At 47.7% G+C, this 21,824-nt stretch overlaps 1 protein-coding gene across 1 annotated transcript in view; it reads left to right on the top strand.

The window, feature by feature from the left end:
• Positions 1-5,828: 5,828 nt before the first annotated feature.
• Positions 5,829-21,824, top strand: part of ACVR2B (activin A receptor type 2B) — a 91,378-nt gene continuing 75,382 nt past the window's right edge. Inside the window, exon 1 of the mRNA XM_068673375.1 lies at positions 5,829-6,235. Within this exon, the coding sequence (XP_068529476.1) occupies positions 6,184-6,235 (52 nt within the window). The 5' untranslated portion in view covers positions 5,829-6,183. The remainder of the gene's footprint in view (positions 6,236-21,824) is intronic.

Raw genomic sequence — 21,824 nt, 5'->3', positions numbered from 1 at the left:
GCAGGCACCCAAATAAGCGTGGCACTAAATGCTGCCCTGACCTGCTCCTAATGCACTCCAAGCCCAGAGGATGCTTCACACTCGCCCTCTGCCTGTTGCCCCAGCTGGTGTCAGCACCAGCAGCTGCTGCATGAGGCAGAGCTGAATGACCAGAGGGACCTGGGGGGTCCTCACCCCAGCCCCAGGCTTGCAGCATTGCACCCTGGCGTTATGCTGACGATGGGAAGATTTTTTCTGTCCTTGCTGCTTGCCCACCTCGTGCAGAGGCTTCGTAGACACCCTCTATGGGAGCAAAATGTTCTGATGGTGGGACCTGTGTTTATTTATTTTCAGCCTTTCATGAAAGGAGTGTGGAGAGCTTTATGGGCATGGAGCAAGAAATTAACAGATTCCCATTTCTGGTGGCTGTCATGCTTACTGTGATTGTCCCAAAGACATGATTTCAGTGTTGCAACCACCTGTTCAGAACATGCAGGCAGTCTTAAACATTTTGAGTGGAAGCGGTTTTACTGCCAAAGCACTTGATTTGAATGGTTAAGATGTTAGAAACATCTTCCTTCCACTGAGTTTAAGATGCATTGACTTCAACTCTGCAACACCCATGCTGGGAATTTAGAAAGATTTAGCTTTTAGGAGGCAAGCATCATCAATATGAAACAATCATATTTGTATTTTACAGGGAAACTGAGGCAGTGGGCTTGAAACAAAGATATTAATGTGAATGTCTAAAGTGAGGTACAGAAGTCCACTTCCAGAACCACTCAGCTTTTTCTGAGCCCTGGCCAGCTGCTGCAAAAGGAGCTTTAGCCCATGCAGTGCAGGGACATTCCTGCAGTGTTTAGGGGAAATTTGTTTAGGGGAAAATTGAGTCTCATCACTAAAAAGCCTAACAGACAAAAGCCTAATAAGACAAAGCCAGCAACCACATAACCTTAAGTACAGTGAATCTCAATGAAGAAAACACCTGAAAGGAACCTCAAGTATTAGGCAGACTTTGATGCTATGTCCTGGGTTAAAAAAAGATAGGAAATGCAGCCCTTTACCGATTAAGCATATACCGTCACTGCGGAATTAGTCATATGATGTCCATAATCCTTGTCTGAGCACAGAAGTCTCCAACTTGAGCATGGGTATGGTTGGTTCCCAGCTAGCTGGCAGGGCTCGAGGTAAGGATTAGAGCTGGACTCTGCTTTTTTGGGGAGGTAACACGGTAACGGTGCCGCCAGCACCCAGCGCTGGCAGCCCTCTGGAGCCTCCTCGCAATTAACTTCCCCACCCACAGTCCGGGCAAGTGTCCCTGGATTTAAAGGGAAATAATTACACAGAGACGCTGCTGCTTACAGCAGTAAAAATAACGAGCTATGCCCCAGAAGCCCTAGCAAAATTCGTGGATGAGTAAAGCGGCGCTAAGGATCCAGCGGGAACCAAGCTTCATCGTGTGCCAGGAGACACGTGCCGGCTGCTGGAATTTACACCTCAATATAATAAAAACAACAGGGAAGAGCTCAAATTCCGGTGACCTGCAAAACTACTGGGTTTTGGGTATCTCGGGAACAGACCCCTTTTCTTGGTATGTTCCCCCCCGTCTGTCAACATCTGATGCCTTGCTCTTTAGTCTGGAGCTAAGAAAAGCTATTGAAAATAGCGCCGTATTGCTTAGGGCCCGCTCTGTCTGCCCTACCACTCACTATTTTTACCGGCCTCACTGAAGCCAGACCGCAAAGGGCAAATTTGGCAACGTGGGTGGGCTTTTTTAGTGCGAAAATCAAGGGCTCGTTCAGACAGCAGCAAAGACCATATGCAGGAACGTCTGGAGGTCCAGGCTCTAATTTAAAGCTGCTTCAAGTATAGAAATCCCAGCAAAGTTAATTGTAGCCGCGTTACGGAGAGGTGACACCAGCAGCTCCTTCGAAAGCCGAGGAAGGTTTAAATCTGCCTTTTAAAGTTATGCAAAGCCACTGGGAGCAGAGTCAGGCCGATAGCAGGTATGCGTCCTCCTGGGAAATCCTGCAGGTGAGGCACTGACTGCGCAACTCCTGCATTGCCACACAGCACGGATAAAGACCTGGAGCAAAACCACCTTTCCTCCGTGCCCTGATAAGCACGCGACACCGCCCTGCCGTATGAATTGGCCTGTGCTTTTAAAACATTCCTAATTACAACTGACAACTTCGAGTACTGTTATATTAGGAAACCGCTCCGTAGTGTGGGTTGGGTATTACTGCAAAGCACTGAATTACAATACAATGTGTAAAGTGGCAATTTATTTACTCAAAGTTATTAATATATATGCTTTTTTTTTTTTTTTTTTTTTTTTCAGGGTGGTTGTTTTTTTCTTTTTTTTTTTTTTCTTTTTTTTTTTTTTCTTTTTTTTTTTTTTCTTTTCTTTCTTCTGAGGTGCTGGTAGCTTCTTTAGGCTGGGTGTTTTCCTACAAACAGCAGTCACTTTAGAAACCAGCATGGGAAGCCAGGTTGCTGTCTTGGGGACCCAGGACATGGCTCTCGTCTACTGCAAGGAGCACAGATTTGGCTTCACAGGCCTGCAAAGGGGTCACTGCTACTGTGTCAGGGCTCTGCACCCTGCAATGAACCATGAGCTGCAAAATAAATCCATGCCAGTGAACACAGGAAAGGATAAGAGAAACACTGGGTCCCTTTACCCCAGTATTTTCCATGTTTTATAACACCTCTGTCAGTATAAATTTCCATTTGCTGAAGAAATTACATTTCACAAGAGCTACAATAGGATTTTAAGATAAATGACATGTGAGCACTGCAGTTTCGTACAGGCTTAAGTGATCCAAGTATCTTTATCACGTGCGGGGTATCAAAATACATGAATTTGACTTGTTCCGACAGTCACGCGAGAAAGATTGAGTGTCATATGATGCTGTGAAGCATAAAACCATCAGCTAAAATTTATTTTAGCGCAGGAGGGTTTTTTAACTGCTAAGTGTAATTATTTAAAAACGGTCTGAGCTGCGCAGCTCTAATGATAACTGGAAACAGGAAAAAGCTCTTGAAAACACCGCTCATAAGGGCACTGCTCTTACAGCTTGCTACCTTTCTTCATCGCTATTTCCGAAATTCTTGGAGGCTGGCAAAGTTTTCAAGTGTCATCTGGCGGAGGCTGTAACACTATCCCCAGCGCAATGCTCAGTCCTGGGTGTTCACGTTGCAAGAGGAGAAAACATTTTAGCTTTTCAGGCCAGTAAACACCTCCCTGTGAAACAATGTAAGCAAGGCAGCCAGCCGCCGGGCTGCTCGGGGGACAAAGGAAAATTCGGGGTGCCATTTACACCGGGAAGAAAATCACCCCGGGCTCTGGCTCTTGGCCTCTTTGCTCCTCGTGGTGCCCGTGGCAGGGTGCCCAGGCACAAATGGCCACGTGTGTGGAGGCCTCAGGACAACGGCCAAAGAACACCAGGCCTTTTTCCTCAAAAATGATGATAGCTGCGTGCGGAGCTCTTTGCCTGTAGAGCACAAATTTGGGTGCTGGGGAAGGGGCCTCTTTATGGGGTGTAGAAATAGGAGCAGCGTTGGCCAGGGAGCGTTTCAGTGGGCGCTGCCTCAGCCAGGCCGGGCCGCCTGTCCCCCAAACATCTCCTTGTGGCGAACCATGTGGATGCCAGCACTGAGGAACAGATCACATTTTCCTGTCCCACACATCTCCCCATACTTCAGCTGTTTCATTCCCCTCGAATGAAATGAGCAGCCTTATAGGAAAGGTCGGCCTGTTCCCTGTCTCTCCCCTCAAGGCGCTGCCCCGGCCAGGCCATCCGCCTCTCCCTGCACCATGTCCCTGTCACACCCTGCAGGGCCCTCTCAGCACGTTGTTCCCCAAGGGTTCAGTGACAAAACAAGCCCTGGGTGCCTCCAGATTAAAAAAAAAACAACCAACTCAAATGTGTGAGAGCTGTTTCTGAATGGCCAGGGATGGATCCCTGACCGCCCTGTCAGACACACCCTCATCTTGCTTTCCCTGCACGCGAGGTGACATGACCTGATTCCCTCCTCACCTACCCATCACTGACTCTTCGTGGGCTTGCCTCTACTGCTTTTCACCCCACAACACCTAAATTATTTTCTTGACCCTTTTTTGTGGCTTTACGGGTTGTCCTGCCCCATCTGCGGGCTACCTCTAACTTCTCCTGGGAGCCCGGTGTTGAAGTCACAGCCGCTGCATTCCTGCGGATGTACCCTGCTGTACCTACAGCAAACATACCGTGAACGATCCCATTAATCAGTTTATTGCGACTCCACCTAGGAATCCCATTCACAGCTACCAGCTTGTTACACAGGTGTTACACAGACAGAAAAACAAACCTCCAGCTTCAAAGAGGTTACGAGCTCGCACAAAAAACCTCCTGCACTTTCCTGTGAGCTTCTCATTGTAAATAAATAAATAAATAATAAATAAATAAATATTGAGGTATTTCTTCTTGGACCAAAACGCTTCTCAAACTTTCAATGGAGTGATTCACATTTACTCTTATCTCCCTCCAGAGGGAAAAACAAATGGTTTTATGAATATTTTCGGCCTCGCTCCCCATCATATAGTCGGCAGGCTGACATGCCTTGTCCGATGATGGGGTTTCTGCTCCCCAAAGTTGGGCATGGCCGAACTTTGTCACCTTCCCTTCCTCTTCCTTCTCACTAAGATTCCTTCGGGCTCCCTAATGCCGCGTTATTTAGTTATAATTAAAATAAATTGCAGGCAGAGTTCAATTCCTGTAGCCCTGGCAATAGAGAAAACCCTATTAACCCTGAAAGGGCCTGAAAAATGGGGCTGCCGAGGTGCTTCCCCAGCGCTGCTACCCTCAGCTGCTGTCCCCATCCCTCCTGCAGCCTCCTTGGGGACATTTCTGGGCACGGGGGTGCTGCGGGGCAGGCTGATCAGCAGTAGGACCCCCACGCCTAAAAGAAGAACCCTTATTCCAAGCAGGACACAGCTTCTTTCTACCACCTCCCCCCATTCCCCAGCTTCACCCCTCGGCTCCCCAAGCCCCTTTTTCCCCCCTACACCCCCATGCGGGGCGCGGCTGTGACGGGCAGCCCCGCTCCCCATTCAGCGGCCGCGGAGCCCCCGCGCCGCTCCGCCTCCCTCCAGCCTCTTTGTATCAAACATCCGGGTTTCCCCCGCTGGCTCCGCTTCGCCTTCTCCTTTTTTTTTTTTTTTTTTTTTAGAAGCCATTTTGGACTCGGTTCAGGTTTTTTTTTTTTTTTTTTAAACCTCCCTCCGACACCCGCTTTATTATTTTTTTCCTGCCTTTTTTAATCTTTATTTTTTCATCTTTATTTTTTAATTTTATTTTTTTATATTTTTTAATTTTTATATTTTTTATTTTTTTTTATTTTTTATTTTATTGTATTTTTGCCCCCCCCCCTCCCATGTACATGGCAACTCCCGCGCCCGCTGTGCGCCCCTTCCGCGGGCTCTTGCCTTGCAGCTCGGCACCCCCCCGGGCTTCCAGGGGCCGTAACCTCGCAAAGTTTCGCCGCCGCTTCCCCTGTTTCTCTTGCCTGCGCTGGGAACGAGCGTGCCTGGCAAAGAAAAAAAAAAAAAAAAAAAGGAGGGGAAAAAAAAATCCCCCCAAAATCGAGGAGGGGGGGTGCTGAGCGCCTGGCGCACGGCTGCGCGCACATTGCGCGGAGCGCAGCGGGGTGCGCGCAGGCGGGCGGGGGAGCTCGGGCTGCTGGGGGAGCCGGAGGGGCTGGGTTGGGAGGAGGAGGAGGAGGAGGAGGAGGAGAAGAAGGAGGAGGAGGAGGAGGAGGAGGAGGAGGAGGAGGAGGAGGAGGAGGGGGAGTCGGTGTGTGGTGCACGCCGCGCTCCCAGCACAAAAGCCCAGGGAAAGAAACTCTTGGAAAGCTCGGAGCAAACGCCGGGGCCGGGCAGGAGCAGGTCGAGGCGGCCGGGCGCTGCGAGCGGGGCTGCTCCTCTCCACTGGATACATTTTGCAACTGCGAAGGAATTAAATCCGATTTTTCGGGATTTTTTTTCCTCTTCTTTTTTCTCTTTTTTTTTTTTTTTTTTTTTTTTTTTTTTTAAAGAGGGCAGAGCCTCGCTTCCCTCCTCCTTTCGCTCTATCTCTCTCTTTTTTTTTATTATTATTATTTTATTTTTTTCCCCCCTTGGGGATAGAGGGGCGCACGAGGAAAAAAAAAAATAAAGGGAAAGGAATTATGATCGCTTCGTGGCTGACTTTCGCCTTGCTTTGTGGAACTTTCTGTGCAGGTAAGAGCATTTCGGCGTGTTTACCTCCCGCTCGGGCTTGCGGTCGCCTCTCCAAATGCAGAATTGAATGGGCCGTGCAATTCTTTGCAGCCACCCTCCGGGCCGGCCGACTGGGGAAAGACCCCAACCCATTGGGGAACAGTCCCCCATGCCGCGATTTTCATTTTCTTTCATTTTTTTTTTTCTCTTTATTTTTTTTTTCTCGCCCCTCTCCTCCTGTTTGCCCCCCTGCTCTCAGGACGAGCCTTCCCCGTGCTGCTTTTTGTTCCCTTTCAGGCAGGCTGTGGGAATTAATGGCAATGTAAACACGGCGAGATATCGAGGAAACTTTACAAAAAAAAAAAAGAAAAAAAAAAAAAAAGGGTATTTGGTCCTGGGGCGGGGGAAGTGGTAAGGTGCTGGAGGAGTCCGGGGAGGGGGGAGAAGTTGGGAGCAACCCGGAGGAGACCTTTGGGGTACCCCGGAGTTGCTCAGGTGGTGCCTTGTGTGCGCCCCGCTCCTGTAGGGCTGCGGTTGTGTAAGCCTTGGGAGGGGAGAAAGGACCCCCCCCAGCACCCATGGGACCCCCCCGGGTCCCCCTTAGGGTCGCCGGCTGTTTGCACGGAGCGAGCATTTAATGGGGCCGCTCCGCGCTGCGGGGAGCTGGGAGAAAGTTGGGAAAAAGGGGGTGTGAGCGTGCGTGGGGAGGGGGTTAGGGGGGAGCACGCCCCCCCCGGGGGGACCAAGCTTTTGTTGCACGGGGGTGGGCAGCTTTAGGATTGCTTTCAGTCCTTCCCCCTCTGTGGGACCGGCTTGAACCCCGAAGTTCAGCTGCAGCCTGGGGGGGGGGGAGTTACCGAAACGGCCGGGAGCATCCCTGGGGAAGGGGGGGGCCTCTTGTGCCCCCCTCTCCACTTGAAGTCCTCTTACCCCCCTCTTTCTTTCCCTCCTCTATTATTATTATTATCATTATTATTACCCCACTCTTTATTATTGCTGTGTACAGACATCAGCTCTTTTGCCCCCCCCCTCTCCTTGGTGACCCCCCCCCTTAATAACCCCCTGCCCCGAGAAAGCGCTGGGCAGTAACTTGTTACTCTCCAGCCCCCCCTGGAGAGGTGGGGGGGACACCCATACACAGAAAGGGGGGAGCTCATCAAGGGGGGGGGGACACACATCAAGGGGGGGGGACACCCACCCGAGGAGGGGGAGCACCTTTCCTCCTGGGGGCTCCCAGGGGCTGCGATGCTGCAGCCGAGGGGTTCCCCACGGCGCCAACACCTCGCTCTCATTGCATTGCGAAAAGGTGGTTTTGGGGGGCTGGGGGGGGGTCCCTGCATCCTTTACCCCCCCCCCATTACCCCCTTCCAACCCCCCCCTCAGCGGGGCCGGCCCCGGGGCTCTCCTGCAGCCGGGCTTCCTTTGTTCCGAGTGCCCATTAAATATGCGCTGCCACCGCCTGCCTCTGGCATGACAAACGGTGCCATCGCTTAATTATTACCATTTTTTGGTAAACTCACCCCAAAACCGGAGGAGGGGTGGGAGGGGGAAAAGCGAAAAGAAAAGGAGTGTGTGTGTGGGGGGGAGGCAAAAAAAATAAAACATGAATGGATTCGATGATGGGCAAAGCCAGCGTGGGGTTTTTTATTTATCGTTATTATTATTTATTTTTTTTTAATATCTGATGGCTGGGACACTTGTGCGCAGCTTTGTTTCCGTGTGTTGGGAAGGGGGGGGGGGGCGAGGGGCTGGGATTTCCATCTCGGGGCTGCGAGGGCAGGTATTTGGGAGGCAGCGGGCGGTGCGGTGCCATCAGCAGTCGCGGGGCTCGGCGTTGCTATCAGCACAACAGCTCTCTTGGCTGGAAAATTCTATTATGTGCATAAAGGAGATTTATGGTCAATGTATTTTCTTGCCATATATCTTGGAATCCTTTTATCTCGTGTGATTCAATAAAAGGGATGGCTTCCGGGTCGTTTCTTTTCTTTTTTTTTTTTTTCTTTCTGTTATTGTTGTTGTTTTTGTTTGGGGTGGGTTGGTTTGTTTGTTTTGGTGGGTTTGGGGTTTTGATTTTTCTTGTTTTGGTTGGGTTTTAACCTGTTCCTAGAGCTGTGCGTACAGTGGCAGAAATCTAACTTGGAGGGAAAAAAAAACAAACAAACCCACAGTTGCTTTAAAAAAAAGAAAATTAACCCCGAAAGCTTCTTAAATGTATCATGTTATAAAAAGGATAATCTGATTGGGCATACCTACGCTGATCCCCCCCCCCCCCGAAAATATGATAAAGAAACCCCAGAAAATGAATATTACTCTGTTTGTTTGGAAGGGTCCCCTTGGATCATTCAGTCAGTGCATTAGCAATTCTGTAAATCCCTCCCTCTCTTTTAAAGCCTTTTCTGCGTTTCTTGTGATGTTTATGAGCATTTATCAACGTGATCTTTATTGTCCAGTTTTTCCTCAAGCTGCTCAGTCAGAAAAAAAAAAAGAAAAAAGGAGTGAAACCAACCCTGAATACCCAAAGTTGCAGCGTGTTGCTGGGGTTTCCGAGCGCTGGGCTTTGCTTGAAGTATGTCTTTTGTGTGTGTACATGTCAGGACTGGGCGAAAGTGGTGGGCTTTTCGAAAATCGCTTGACCTCCATTGTTGATGCTTCTCATCGCTACCTTGGCTGGCTGTAACAAAGCAAGCATGGGCTGCTATTCTTTTTAAAAAAAAAAAAATAAATCCAAAAAAAAATCTGCTATGCTTAATTTTTTGGAATACTGAGGATTCATTGAGGAAAACATTATGTTCATTTTTAGCCCTTTGTTTGCAAATTTTCTGCAGCCCAAATGTTCAGAAATCATGTTTTAATCTAGGAGCTATAGAAAATACAGAAGGTGTAAAAGGATTTGTCTTGCAGAAGGCATTGCTAGCACGCTTTTCCGAGCCATTACATTACTTTTATTTTGGTGCAAGTTTAAGTAATGCCATGCAGCAATGAACTGTGCTGCAAATGGATCTGGTCTGCTCTTTCACTGTCTTGTATTTATCCTCTTGTGCTTGAGAAAGGGAATAAAACTGGCTTCATTAGCTTGCTAATTAAACACAATGAAGTGTATGGCCCAAGGTTAATGGCAATGGCCTTTAAAAACACAAAACTCTTGAACAGGTGTTTGAGATATATATTTTTTTTAATCTGTCATCAAATCCAGATAATTATACCACAGAGATAACCATTGTCACAGTTCCGTGGAGAAGAAAATGCCGTGGTAAAGGCGCGAGTGGTGCGGTGCATTATTTTTAGTGGCATTATTTATAAACCGGGTCCTGCGCAGCCTTGGTTTAGTTCCCCTCCCTTTCCCCCCTCCCCATTTCAGAGCATCTCCCGCGCTGTTCCTTCAGCTCACGCTTCTGTTCCTCGGGCAGGGTCACAAATTTGGGATCCCTGGACCAGGGCGAGAGCCTGATGTGAGCCCGGCCGGTCAGCCCAAGCATCCACGCACCGAAATTTCTGCCATTTCTCGTGTCTCCGAGCAGCCCATCGGGGCTGTGACACCCCTGCTCGCTTGATGAGACAACGAGAGGCAGCCAATTAAAGCGGCGGGCTCTTGCTCTCCGCGTTAGGGCTGTCACCAACCTCCTGTCCAGTCTGGTCTCCATCAGCTAAAACATGCTTGTCAGGTTTTTTTGTGCTTGGCGTGACGCAACAGTTGTAGACCTCCCCTGCTGCCACTGAATAGATGGTAGAGAAGAAAGAAGCCGGCCAGCTTCACTTCTTATTTATTTATTTATATATTTTAATTATTTTTCCTTCTTGTTCTTTATTTACTTCTGTTCTCTTCCCCTCCCTCCCACCGTCATCCGTCCCTGGCACTCACACGGTGCCGCGCAGATCAACCCCGAGGGGTGTTCTGGCCTCGCCAGCCCTCGGGAGGATGCAGTGCCGTGGGTAGATGAAGGAGCAGCAGCAACTTCTGGAGCCCTGCTGCTGGGGGACCAGCCCAGGGGCTGAGCCACTATGCTTTTGTGGGGTCAGTTCCCTTGCAGGAGGGCTGCAGGTGTAAAAGGAACCAGCGGCCCGTCTGTCATAGTTTATGGAGAGCAAAGGAGGTGGGAGGAAGAGGCAGTTTGAGGCTGGGCATCCAGCGAAGGCGTCCTTACGTGCTCTGTGCTCGTGGTGTTTGTTCCTCAAAAGGCAGGGCATCTGGAAAATAATTAAATAAAATAAAGGGAAGAAGTCAAATTGATTGGACTTTTGGGTGTTGTAGTGACAAGTGTTTTGGCTGTCGTGTTTCGGGGCCTGGTTCTAGGATTTCTAAAATTTTCTATTGTTGATAACTACTGACCACCTGGAGCCATGCTAGGACAGAGTGAGGACTGTATGGGGTTGTGGTAGCACTACACCTCTCAGGCCTGTTAAGATCCAGCACCACGTACCCACTGCACCCAGGCCTGTTACTTCCAGCTTAACATCACAGCCCTGCTGTGAAAGTTGCATGTGCTGCTGCTTGCACAAGGCCAATTTAAGGCAGTTTGCTGGAAATCCTATCTCCAGGGAGAAGCAGAGCAGCATCCCCTTGGGGCTGGACACCCGCAGCCAGCGCTGGAGAAGCGTGCTGCAATTTGGGAAGGCTGGAGGCAGGGAGATGATGACCTGTTGAGTGCAGCCCTGATCGGGACGCTAATGAAAGCCCTGATGGGTTTTCCCTGGGCAGCTTCCTCTACTGAAGGATGATTTGTCCCTTGCAAAGGGTTGGTATCTGCTTCGGGGTGGGCATCCCCTCGCTTTGGGGCTGCAGGAGCAGGGTGGGAAGGGAGGAAATGCTTCCCAAAGGCAGCTGCAGGAAGCGGTGCGGCAGCGCAGGGCTGCGTTCGGTGTCCCCACAGGACCCGGGTGCTCCAGAACGGGGTGGGAAGTTGGGAAGTGGGAACCAAGGGGTTGAAATCTCTGCTTTAAAGAGGTGTTGTCTTTCCCTTTTATCCCTCCTTGGCCTTTGATTTTAAAACTAGCAGGGGGGTGTGATTTTCTTGCCTGGCCAATCGCGCTGCCTGGACCTGAATTATTCAGTGTAGCACTTGGCATTCTGCACCCTGTTCCCACTTAAGCTCTTTTTCGCCTGTTCCTTCATGTGGAGATTTTCACATCAGTGAAATTGGATGTGTTTAAGAGAGGTGTTTGTGGCCACAGCCTGCATCAGTATAAGTTCTTCCTTCCTCTGCCTTTCCCCTCCATTAACCATTGAGGATCAACTGATGTCTAATATCCTTTCTTCATTAGTCCTTCGTTCTGAAATAATTCTGAGTCTCATTAGTCGTTTGTTCTGTTCAGGTGTTTTAAAGAAAAACTCATTGCTATTTTTTCCCCGCTTTCCTAAACCTTCCTCGTAAGTTGTCTTGGAGCCGTTGAAGTGAAGGGAGCAGAGAAGTAAATTAAAGATGAAACACTCTGCCTGCGTTCTGCAGACCCAGCACATTTTATGCTTAGATTTGAATATAACTGTTGGTCTTTTCCACCAATTTCATGTTCTTTTCTCTCTGTCATCTTCCTTCTTTAGTACAGGATGGTTTCAATTCAAACTAAAAGTTAAGAGCAGCAATTGTCAGTGTACACTGTAAAATAATAATATACTTCCCTCCAGCACACAAGTGCCTCTTATTTTGCCAGTATTTGAGTTTTGTTGCTCTGATTATGTTATTGCGTGTGGCATCAGTCCATCATGGTGCTTAAGGAAAAGAAAAAAAGTGTTACTGATGTCTAGGTGCTTTGGAAAAAAATGGCTCCTCTTTTACAAGGTGATACTCGTGTGGAGAGGGGGTCCCTGCCCCAAAGACACAGCCCTGGGGGACAAGCACAGGACGAAGTTGCTGCACCAGGGACATGCTCACCCAAGCTCATACCAAAAATTTGCTCTTGGAGAAAATCTGCTCCTTTTGGGTTGGGCTGGCAGTGAGCAGGGACAGGTTTGCGCGCACAGGTTTGGGAGTTTGAACGGAAAAGCAGCACGGTGGAAAGGCTGAGCCTGTTTGTGAAGGTGCTGGTTACCCACTGTCATGAATAATTCTGCTGTGGCCAGCCCGGTGTGGTGTGGTGTTTCAGGGCAGGTTGGGTTTCTGGGCCAGGGGAGGCTCAGGGAGGAGGCCGCAGGGCTCGGCCTGCAGTGGTGGGCCTCAGAGGTGGAGGAGCTGAGGGGAGCACAGGAGTCAGACCCCTCTCTGTGTATATTTGTGTCCTATTCCTACAGCACGCAATGTATGGGACACAACAAACATTTACCAACCTGTATTTGTTATTTTAACACCCAACGAGGCAGAAACCTAGAGTTTGGCACTGGGGGCCTGCCCTTTTCCATGACTGCCCTGAGGTGATGGGAGTTGGATGCTGGCGAGCGTGTTGCTCGTGGGCCTGTGACACAAGCTCTGACCACCACATAAACCTTTTTCAGCCACCTGGAATTAAATTTGCTGGAAAAAAAAAAGAGTGCTACATTAACATATGATACCAGATGTATCAATGTGTTGTTTCCTGTCCCAGTCTCATACTGCCATGTCCATACATGCGCTCCTCTCTATTTAAAAAAAAAAAATAAAGCGTGTTCATGAAAAGATGCAGTGCTTTGCAGTCTGAGCTGTATTAATTTTCCATCCAAGTGGATGCTTGTGCGAATGCAGACCTGTGTTTTGAACTCTGCTCTTCACGTCTGATTTCCACCCTCATTTGATAACAGTAGAAGAGGCTCCCAGCAGCAGAGGCAGTGCATGAATCCAGTAAAGCTGCAAGAGCCGAGTTCTCGACAAGAGCAGAGAAAGGAACCAGCAGTGGGAGGGAAGAGCATGTCCCTGGCACTTGTCAGGGCAATCCAACATTCCAGGCCTGTACCGAATTGTCCCCAGCACAGCAGCAAAGGCTCTCATTTTAACAAGTGCACAGTAGCTGCCACTGCATGGTAGTATCCTAGGTGTTGTGACTGTCTTTCCTTTTTTTTTTTTTTTTTTTCTCTCTTTTTTACTACTGTTATTATTATTATTTAAAGCTTTTCCCATTATATAACCTGCTTTCTATCTGGTGGCAAAAGTTGAACTTTTATGTGCGGTGACTGTAGTGTTAATGCAATGCTTATTCCTAATTTATGGCTCCAAGGTGTGAGATTATAAGCCTCTTGAGTGGATGAGAGGGATAAAGTTAGCTCCATTTGTGCCTGATTTATCAAATGGTCAATCCGGGCTGCTAACTCTTCTTTCCTCTAATGTTGTCTGTTTAAAATGCATCACATAACGTGTGAAGCTTTTTTTTTTTTTTTTTTAATTTGGCTTTTAGGAATAGTTTACGTGTACCTAATTTACCTCTGCGGACAGGTTTGAATTCGTGGGGAGGAAGGAATGGGAACGTGGGTCGGAAGGGAAGAGGTGTTCAATCACGCTCTGTCTCCTTTTTGCAACTTCTTAAAAGTGTTTCATAAAACGAGGGCATTTCGGGATTTTTAAGCCCTTTTAGTGCTCTGCTCGTGTTTTGCAGTCTCTGGTTTGTTCTCGTGGACTGGTGCTGTTTGCAGTTCAGCTGAGCCCTGCAAACTCCGCCACTCTCCTGGGGCTCTATTTGCCATCAGTACATCTTTTTATTATTATTATTATTTATTTTGTAAACAAGGGTGTTCAAGCTTCACAGAATTGACATTCAGGCAGAAAGCTGAGGACTCCTTTAGTGAAGCTGTTAAAGAGACCGGTACCAGTGTCAGGAGAGCTGTGAGCTGCCCTCACCTGTGTTTGAGTGCTGGGCATTTGCTGCATGTTTGAGACCGGGATGCTACCAGGTGAGCTTGCAGAAGGCTCAGCAGCCAGCAGGGTGACACCGTGGCTGCTCATTGAAGTAACCTCAGGGGGAACTTTGTCCTGGCTGGCTTGCTTGGGACAACCCAGATGGCAGCACAACCCGGGCGCACGCGGCTCGTGGGTGTCTTGCTTCTTTCCCCAATGTGACAACCGAAACACAGCCGGCTTTTGTATTGCTGCTTTAGTTCCTGAGAGTAGCTAATCGCTTCAGAATGCTAATTCTCCTATAGATGTGCAGGCTGAGAAGTTCAGCTCTCCTTGGGTTTTCATGGTGGGAGTATCCAGTTACAGCCCAGCAGCTATTGGGCAGCGCGCTGGTGCACTCCAGTTTGAACTCGACATCGCTTTCACATGCGTGCACAACTCACCGGGCAGTTTATTTTGGTAGGAAAACCTCTATGAAGGCCCAGCCTTGTGCCTGGCACAACACGTTTTCCAAAATACCTATTGTGGTCGCGCTGCCAGTGCTCTCCCGCTTGGCAGTGAGATGCTACAAAGCGAGCTTGAGGCAGTGCCAGCAGGCACCAGTGCTGAGATAGAGACCTTAAGGAATGCCCTGCCATGAGATTCCTGTTCGTGTCAAGCTTAGATCAGCCAGGAGAAGGGAAGATGCTGTGGCTGATACTCGGTGCTGCCTTGCCGGGGTCTGGCTGTGGGTAGGTTTGGTGGGATGATGCAGGACCAGAGCATCTCTGGCTGAACCACTCTGCATGGGCGCCCTTGGGTGGGGAAGATGTCACGCATTGCACTCTGCCATGCAGCCTCCTCCTCTGTGTTTCCTTCTAAATAGTCCGGAGACAAATGTTTGTTTGTTTTTCTTTAGCAAAACATAAACTCACGGAGGTGAACGTTTTCATCTGCTCGCTGTTGTTTTATTGCCTTGCTGTTATGATAGACCACAGTCCCTTCCTCGAGCTCGTGGTGCATCTTTTTAAAGTGCAAGCATGAAGCAGGGGGCAGGCTTGTCATGATTTGCCATAACACGAATTCCCGTGTAGATTTAATCACCTTTTAGTGTCTCAGAGCGTGCTCTCGATTGCCAGGCTTCTTCACATGGGCACTGATGGAGCATTTCTGATGGGCATGCCATGCTTGCTGTTGCTGGGCAGCTCGGTTCCCCTCCTGGCCAAAACTGGGTGGCACAAAGCTCCTCCTTCCTCTGTGTGGAAGGTGGTAGGCGCAAAAAAAAGCTGCAATAAAAATAAACACTTCCCTCCAACCGTAGCGTCATCCACCTGGCCCTGTGCCTGCTGGCACCAGCAGGGAGTTTGTCCCTGTGCACCCCTTCCTGGGGGGGCATTTTAACATTTATGTTGTACCTGAGATAACCAGGGAAGTCTTTTATAGATAATTTTTATGGCTATAGATAATTTTCCGTAGATAGCTTCTGCTGTCGTCTAATGGGACGGAGTTAGTGCTGCTAAAAGCAAACACGGGAAACCTCTTTCGATTGATGATAGAATTTCCTTTCCCACGCAATCCTGTACGGATTGACTATTTATTCTGTAAATAACAGCTACAAGAAACCCTTCAAAGGTAACGGGAAGCCCCAGAGGTAAATGAGATCGCTCTTACCCTGCTAGCAAAGTCAGATGCGAGCGTACCTCGGCGTGTGCCTGTGTCTGCAGGCTCCTTCCCGGTGCGTGGCTGATGAAAGAAGAAACCCGAGCGAGGGACGCGGCGTTCCTGCGGGAGAACCGGGGCCGGTTATTGCCCGACCGAGGCTTTTTGTGCATGGAAATGATTTCGAAAGAGCCAACGTGTAAAACTTTGAAGCGCAGTGCGACGAGATAAAGTCGGCTAAAAATAGGCCTGGATATGAAAGGCGGTTGAAAACTCGGAGGGAGGCGAGAGTCGTTTTACAGGCATTGTTGGTTGAGTTTCAGGGTCCCGGGAAGGGAAGATGAATGTCTTTCTGTTATAGTAACAGCTGCTCTCTGTCCATCGGGATCCAGTGTTTGCCCATCCAGCTCATAATAATTAAACAAAAGAGTTATTTCATAGCAGCCGTGGCAGAGGATTACGCTGGAATTTTATCTTTCTCCATTTAGACTTATCTCCGTCTATTAAAGAAAAATACAAAGTTAACCTCTCACCTGGGCTGGCTCTGGCTAATTACTACTGGGAGGAAGCCAGCACTTAACTGAGCAGCCAGACTTATCTTTAATAAATAAATAAATAAAAAAGATCCAAGTGTCACTAATGCACTTGTCCTTAAAGAACACTTCAGCTTTCTTGTGTCCTGAGCTCTTGTGCTGTTGGTAACCCTGCAGGGTCATTCGTGGCATCCTAGTCTGGCTGCTTAGTGTCATGTGCAGATTTTTGTTCTTCCCCTTTGACTTCTTAGGGATTTTTTTTGTCCCCTTCATTGCTACCCACTTGGAGGGCTAACAGATAGGGCCGTTGGCTTATCCACCCTAAAAGAGTTGGATGTGAAGTCTCAATGGGGCGCATCTCTCCGTGCAGCGAGCCCTGCTCACCACTTCAGTGCCACTTACCCTGCCCTGAAGGAGAAGAGGCCCGGCTGGGTTGTGGGGTTAGCAGCTGAGCGGCGCTATGTTTTTATTAATAATTTCCACTGGTGAAATATGGATCTGAGGTTTTCCTCATTCATTTAACCCTCGTAGTTAATAGGCAATAGTGGAAATGTACCATGTACACGATGATTGCGCTGACCTGATTTCACATGTATTTCTGATCTGACTTCTGTTTAAAAACGAGAAGAATTATATATAAAATTGATTTTGGGAGCCCTGGGAAGGAGAAGGAAACCATTTATTTCAACCCCCAAATTCCTTTGAGCTGTAGAAACATTGTCAAAGTAATTGTAGCCTTTTCAATTTTTCTGTGTAGATTTCTTTCTGTGTAGTCTAAGAAAAACTGTGCTCTGTTGATGGATGTCACTGTTTTTTAACTTGTGACAAATATCTCCCAAGGTATTGTTTGAGTGATGTAAAATTGGTTCATGTGTAAAATTCTAGCTTTTTCATGAATGCTTTATCATGGATATGTGAATGCCAGCTTCTTCTGGATTAAGGTGTTATACCTTTAGTGGTTTGCTGTGGGATATCATCTTAATCATTTTTGCTGTAATTTAATCATCTTAATTAAAATTGCATTGAATTGTGGAAAGTAATTTGGGTCTGGAGAGCAGTGGGTTTTGTATTTGTAGTTTTTTTTTTTTTCTTGTTAGGAGATGGTAATGGTCTTGGCAAGATTCTGCTAAAAATTAGCACAGTGTACAAAAACTCATGTTGCCAAGTTAGTACAGTATTTCTCCAGCTAATTGTGGCCTTGAAGGGTATAATATAAAAGGTCATCTTTGTTAGTGAACTGCAGGCTTCTCCTGCGAGACAGAAATCCATGTCCTTATCAAGGATGAAATCTTGGCTCCTTGGTTACACAATTGAGCTTTGCTATAATTTGGACATCATTAGGCTCTTTATTAAAGCAGCGGAACACTCTAATCAATCTTTGTGCTTTGCTTTCTTAAACGTATTTCTCTATGAGAATTTGTGTTATGACTTTCCTTTCTTTTTCTCTGTGAATCCTGCAAAGGGGTAGGGTCTGAAGATGGGGTTGGTTGCTTTTTTTTGTTTTGTTTGTTTTTCTTCCATTTGGGGTGGTCTTTGTGGAGATGGTTCCCATTTGAGGACATGGTTTTGAGACCCAAGGTGTTTGACCTCCTCTTCTCTTCCTCTTGTATTGAGAAGATCTAGGGGGTGGCCCTTCTGGAAGGAAGAGCTGTTCCTTTTGGTTTGTGCTGTTTGAAAAAACAAATAGACAAAACTTTATGAAACCAAACTGAATTGTAAGAGTGGTTACTTTTGTCTGTCTTTAAGCCCAAGCCAAAGGGTTCAATTTTTTTGAAAACAAAAACAAACAAACCCAAACAAAACTCTGTCACAAACAACACATAGTCATAGGGCAGAACTGTGCAGGAAAGGAGGTTGTGTGCTTTTTCCCCTTTTCTGTTGCCCCCTTTTTGTATCCTGGGTCTTGTTTTCATTCGTGCCACATGTTGGCATTCCCAGGGACATAGTTTTGAGGCTCTGACTTCTGCATTGTAAAACATAGCCAGAGCTTAAAATCTCTGTTTGGCTGCTGTTTCTTTAACCAGCAGATATTTTTCTAGTTGGATAGATAAATGGATCTTTCTCACTTACTGGACAGTTTGATCTGATTTTGCACAGCTATAAAAGTTAAACTCGTGCTTTGGCAGAGCTTCATTCGCAGGGTTTTGGAGACTAAATCTTGGTGCCTCTCTCCCCCCTGTATTTGGGTTTGTGATGTTCTGGAAATGCGCATGTCCTTGAGACAGTCACTGGTGTTAGAAACACTTGCAGAAGCAACAACAGCACAATCGGATCATCTCTGTAAAAGGCTGTCTCCTGCAATGGAAATGCCAGCTTAGCTTTCAGACATCCTGAAGATGATGCTCTGGGTGTACCACACCAGTGGGATGTGAACATGCTGCTGTTACCAGCACAGATGGGACCAAAGCAGGGACGTGCTCTGTGGGAGCAATGCCCACACCCTTGGTGGTGTTTGGGTGAGTTGAAGTCTGTGGTCTGACCCCCAAAGACAGGGCTTTGAACCTCTAGATCATCTCAATGTTCCCATCATATGTTAGGCCAGGGAAAATGCTAGGAGGTAAATGCCTACAGTTGTTATCATTTTAATAATTTACCACATAGGTAGCTTCACCTCAAGCTCGGGTTCTGTGTCAAGCTCCTGGTTTTGCAGTTGGTCAGTGGGTGTGCCATGGCTTTGTTCAGAGTTTCACAGAATCACAGAATGGTTTGGGTTGGAAGGCACCTTCAGTATTATCTAGTTCAAACCCCAGTGTTACATATTTTACCTTTAAAAAATAATTAAAACAAACCCACCAAAATCTGGAGAAGCGACTGTGATGTGCTTACGGATGAAGAAAGCTCTGTCTAGGGACTTGTGGCATCCAGCAACTCCTCTTCAGGAATCCTGATTTTTCCTGAATTGGATTTCTGAGGGCTCCCGTCTTCATGCTGGTACCACTGTCAGTGGTTCCTTGCTGTGTGGATGTACGCCAAAGATTTGGTGGCGTCTGAAATATTTTGCACCCCACCTCATTTACAGCCCTTCCAGCTGGTGCTTCCCCAGTTTCTGTCAAACAGATCCATGTGCTCTTCAGGAGCTCTCTCCAGGTTTCACGGGTTTGTGCAAAAATTTGCTCTTTGAGCAATTACGGGAAGCCAACATTTCGACTCAGAACAGGAGAGCTCTTTTCTTGGGCTGCAAGTTTTTAATGAAAGCTTTAGGTTATGAATGTGTCATCATCTCATTACTGTTCTTTACCGCTTGGCGTCCTGTTGGTGTATGCTAGTTTAACTGTCTCCAGCCTAAATTGAGTGCTGCTTTCAGTATTTATAAACTCTACAACTGTTAAAACAAACTGAACCTCCAATCGCAGCAATGGTAGTGAGGTTGAAGACAAGGAGTTGTCTCCGAGGAATAGAGTCTATTATATGTTGGGTATAAATCAACCTCTGACTTGTGGGTGTTGGGAGGAAAATTTCCTTGGGGACTTGTAATCCAGAAGCAGCCTCCTATAAATCTGCTTGGGTCTTCTCCTGAAGCGTGTGGTGGTGCTGGAAAGCTGATTATGGATGTAGACTGTAGGTCTGGGAGCATGAAATACTACTGCTCCTTCCCATCTCGCCGCCGCGCCGGACGAACAGGTCTGAGCAGCAGATTATTGTCAGTGTTAAAAATGATGAGTTCGTTGTCCTGTTCTCTCCCTCCCTCTCAGTAAAACCTGCAGACTTGGCTTTAGATATTGGGAATTGAAAGCAAACAACCACCAATATAACTGGCTTGTTTTTATTTGCTATCTGGGGCTTCAAGTCTGAGAACGCATGCTGGTGGCGTTCTTGTGCTTTTCGTATTTCTTTTCCCGTTGCTTGAGGGCTGGAAAGTATTTTTCTTTAAATGGAAGGTAGCATTTTACATCTCCTCTAAATGTCTCTGAGAGATGGGTTTGCAGCAGACAAAAATCCAGCTCTTCACAGGGTAGTGAGAAACCCTGTGAAGGAAGAGAAGGGCAGGAGCTGATGCTGCCACATCTACAGGGACAGGTTGGCTGCTGTCAGCTGGGCATGGCAGTGCGTGAAGTTTGTCCTCTCATGTTTTCTTCAAACAGAGGATTTCTTATCTTATTTGGGGTGCAACCCAGTTGCTAGCAGCTCTTTCAGTGCTGCAGGTTAAGGTACGGCTTGAAGAATGGGTTCGTGAGAGCAGCTCTGGTCCTTTTGGGGCTTTCCATGAAGTGCATGGTCTCCAGGAAGGAATATGGATAATGTCCCTGAGCTCTTCAGTCAGTGAAATTTTCCCCAGATGTCATCCCTGTGTTGTGCAAAAAAATAGTCTCAGAGGAGTTTTACTCTGTTCAGTTGCTGGGTGGGGTTCTTAGGTCTTCAGATCCCGGAGGCTGTAGGATCAGGCACCTGTTATAGGGCACGGGGCTTGATCATACCTCATGTTGGTCACCTCCTCCTCATCCATGTGTCCATCCAGGTTTGTGTGCTGCTGATGGGGTATTTATAGAAGGTTTCTCCTAATAGGACATGTGGCCGGTAGCAAGTGATACCGGGCCTTGGGTTGTTTTTTTTTTTATTTTTACTAACCTTTTTCTTTTAACATTTCTCATGCAACTTGTCAGCTTTTCTTGCGTCTTTTTGGGTGTGTGCTCTCCACCTTTCTCTCTCTTCAGAAGAAATTGTTCCGACTTCAGTAAACGTTTTCTCACTTGTCAGAACAAAAGCAGGCGAGCCTGGTAGGTTTTTTTTTTTTATTATTTGTGTGTGTGCAGGGAATGTGTCAGGGTGTTTTTATGGGCAGCGCTGCCGAGCTTGTCAGCGGCGGCTGGGCCGGGAAAGCCAGGCTCTTTTGCAGATTACATATCTCCACAGATGCTTATCTCCTGTTTGCAGGGAAGGGTAGCCTGAAGTCAGTCCTGGTAGTTCAGTGGAGGTGACAGCTGTAAACACTGCTCCTCCAGGACCTTTGGCAGCAGACACGTCCTCCTGCCTGATAGAGGAGGCGATGGGCACTGTGGATGGGGCCTTCTCACGGCTTCCCCCCTCACAAGAGTGAAGTTGTCCTGTGATGACGGTTGTGTTGGTCCTTCTGCTTTTGCAATGAACTCTGCTCCCTTGCCATCACACACGTATTTGTTGCTCCTCACGGCTGGAGGATCCCAAGTGGAAACGGAGGAAGTTCTCCCTGTCCTGTCCCTATGGAGGGGAAAGCCCTGTCCAAGCCTGCTCTTCAGAGCCTGAGTGACAAAGGGCCTGCTATTAGTCAGGAGTCCTTAAGCCCCTTGCCTGATAAAGGCTTTTTATTTATCTTTCTCCCAAGTGGCTGTTTGGGGTGGATGCTTGCAATTCTTTATGCATATTTCTTCTGCTGCTTCTCCTGTTCAAAAGGCCCTGGAGAGGGGTTGAACCAAACCTGCGGGGCTGGAGCATCTGCGGCCCGGGGCAACTCCCCCAGTCCCTTGACGTATAAATTACAAAAATCTGATACAAAATACAGATTTTGCAAAATCTGGGCATTGCTTGCTGTGATCCGATGCATTTTATCTGCAATTTAAAGATGTTGCATGGCCTGTTCATGTATATGGACACTCACACGCATTGCTCCCCCTTTTTCCCCAATGGCATCTGGGTTGTGATGCCCTGCAGTAGTTTGGGGTTTTGTGGAGGATGAGCTGTCAAGAGTTAAATCGCAAGCAGGCAGCAAGTAACTGTGCTGAATTCAGCTGG

Source organism: Anas acuta, chromosome 2 (assembly GCF_963932015.1).
Source record: "Anas acuta chromosome 2, bAnaAcu1.1, whole genome shotgun sequence".
Classification (NCBI taxonomy): Eukaryota; Metazoa; Chordata; class Aves; order Anseriformes; family Anatidae; genus Anas; species Anas acuta.
The sequence above is the reverse complement of the archived record's forward strand: the minus strand, read 5'-3'. Positions and strand labels throughout refer to the sequence as shown.